General features: G+C 41.4%; 1 protein-coding gene across 1 annotated transcript; it reads left to right on the forward strand.

Annotated features, from left to right (window-relative positions):
* The first annotated feature begins 1,050 nt into the window (after window positions 1–1,050).
* LOC108384120 (olfactory receptor 5AN1-like) lies at window positions 1,051–1,989 on the forward strand. Its single transcript, XM_037006127.2, has one exon. The coding sequence runs from the start codon at window positions 1,051–1,053 to the stop codon at window positions 1,987–1,989; it is 939 nt and encodes a 312-aa protein (XP_036862022.2).
* The last annotated feature ends 637 nt before the right edge of the window (window positions 1,990–2,626 follow it).

The following is a 2,626-nucleotide window of genomic DNA, read 5'->3' on the forward strand; positions in this document are numbered from 1 at the left end:
CTGACTGCCTAGAAGGCTGGTGATCTCTCAGGAAATTCGCTAAATGGATCCATAAAACTATAGCAGCCCTGGCATTTGGTAACCTGTAATCAGTTAATGATAATAATAGTCAACACCTATTGAAACAGTTGCTATGTACTAGATTGAGTACGTACTGAACATTTGCATGAACTTCCCTATAGCTCTCCCAGTAACATGATGTTTCAAGGGCTCTCATTGTTCTTATTTATTGTAAGTGGTAAATCTTAGTGTGTTTAAGCCACAGGGGTAGGTACATAGAACAAGAGGGTATCAGAACAAAATCTCCAAAATCTGAACATTGGACTATAGTCCCATGCTATTGCTCGGATAGAAAAATACCTTAAGTTCATAATATATTGAGGTCAGTAGTTAGCTACACTAGCCTCCCTTTGGTGTACTTTCTATGAAGACTTCCATAAGAACATTTATTCTATAACTTCTTTGGTCGCACATGCTATGCCCTACAAAAATATTATCAGTTATAAATTGTGATACAATTTTCAGGCCAGTTTGGAGATGATATCCTCAATATATTTGTAAAAGTTGAGAAATTATTACAAACAGGGTAATCATTTATCTCAAGGAGAATGGGAGCAATATTTAAAATTTATCAGGATGACCATGTGGGACAGAAGGTCTATTTCAAATTATTACACTATTATTATCAGAAAGCAGTAGTTACATAATGAATAAACAGAAGTTTTGAAAAAACATTTTCATCAATTATCTCCATGTATAATAATCACAGATTTTCTACTGTTTCTGAGAAATTCTCCATCAAGTGTTTAAATATGTCCTTCAGTTCTCATAGGACTTCATGCCTTAACTGAGAACCTGAAGCACTGAGCAGGTACTCGACAATGTGAGATGAAAAGCAGCAGTGGTTACAGCAAGACAGTGAGCATTTCCCTTTTTCTTGTGCTCCATGGAGGAAAAAACGTGCACTTAGGAGAATTGTAATGCTGTCATTTCCGTTGAGTCAGCGGTGCATTCTCTTGTCTCTTTTCTGATCTCAGGAGTACTGAGGCTATGATTAGGAGAGGAAACAGTACAGAGATCACCCACTTCATCCTCTTGGGGTTCTCCGATTTTCCCAGAATGAAAGCACTGCTCTTTGCTGTGTTCCTGGTGATCTACGTTACAACTCTGACTTGGAACCTGAGCCTCATCATCTTAATAAGGATGGATTCCCACCTCCACACACCCATGTACTTCTTCCTCAGCAACCTGTCCTTCCTAGACATCTGCTATGTGACCTCCACAGCCCCCAAGATGCTCTCTGACTTCTTCCAAGAACAGCATACTATCACCCTAGTGGGTTGTGCCATTCAGTACTTCTTCTTTTCAGCCATGGGACTGACTGAGACTTGTCTCATGACAGCCATGGCTTATGACCGCTATGCTGCCATTTGTAATCCACTTCTCTATTCATCAGTCATGTCACCCACCCTATGTGTCGGGATGGTGCTGGGATCCTATATGGCTGGACTCTCTGGTTCTGTATCCCAAGTGTGTGCCATTCTTCAACTCCACTTCTGTGGGCCTAATGTCATCCACCACTTCTTCTGTGACATGCCCCAACTGTTAGTCCTGTCCTGCACTGACACTTTCTTTGTCCAACTTTTACTTGCTATATTAGCAATGATCTTTGGGATAATAAGTGCCCTTGTTGTCATGATATCCTATGCCTATATTGTCATCTCCATCATGAAGATCACTACAGCTCAAGGCAGGTCCAAGGCTTTCAACACCTGTGCTTCTCACCTGACAGCAGTTTCCCTCTTCTATACCTCAGCTATGTTTGTCTATTTGAGTTCCAGCTCTGGCAGGTCTTCCAACTTTGACAGATTCGCATCATTCTTCTACACAGTGATGATTCCCATGTTGAATCCCTTGATTTACAGTCTGAGGAACAGGGAAATCAAAGATGCCTTGAAGAGGTTGCAAAAGAAAGGAAGGTATTGCTGACTTCAGATATTCTAAGATTTCTCACAGATTTGTGCTATCAGAATCCCCTTAACCCACAATACTGAGGCCATGAGTAGACTATAGCAAAATTAATACTACCTTTTGGCATTGAAAGCTGATTTGACAGGTACTATGGCAAAAAGAACCAACAGCCTATTCAAAGCCACACAAGCACAATATTTTTAAGTCTTGAAACTTCATTGCTCACACCCTACATTTAATCTACCCACAAATGTTTGCAAAACATCAAGATACAGAAACTTGTCGCTTCTTTTTTCTTCTGAAATCAAGCCCTGTTCAGCGCCCTAAAGGAGAGATACCTGTCGGAGGCCCCAGGAGTATAAAAGCCCTGTCTCCCAAATGTTCTGATGCAGCGTAATCCAGACACGATTGTGATCCATGTTCCGTGTTTCTGACCAGAATGGGAATGGACCGTGGGAGGGGTGTGCCTTTGGACAGAATCAAGACTGTACAATTGGCCTGGTTACGCCTCCTGGAAAGAGTTGTCTGAGAGAGCTGATGTTTGTCTAAGACCTTGTTCAGTGCTGATTGCCAAGTAAGATTTTGGTCACATCCTGTTTCTCCACCAGCTGTAGTCTATGGAAAGAGGGTGTGATTTGAATCACAAGGAGAAACA

Source organism: Manis javanica, chromosome 11 (assembly GCF_040802235.1).
Source record: "Manis javanica isolate MJ-LG chromosome 11, MJ_LKY, whole genome shotgun sequence".
NCBI classification, from domain to species: Eukaryota; Metazoa; Chordata; class Mammalia; order Pholidota; family Manidae; genus Manis; species Manis javanica.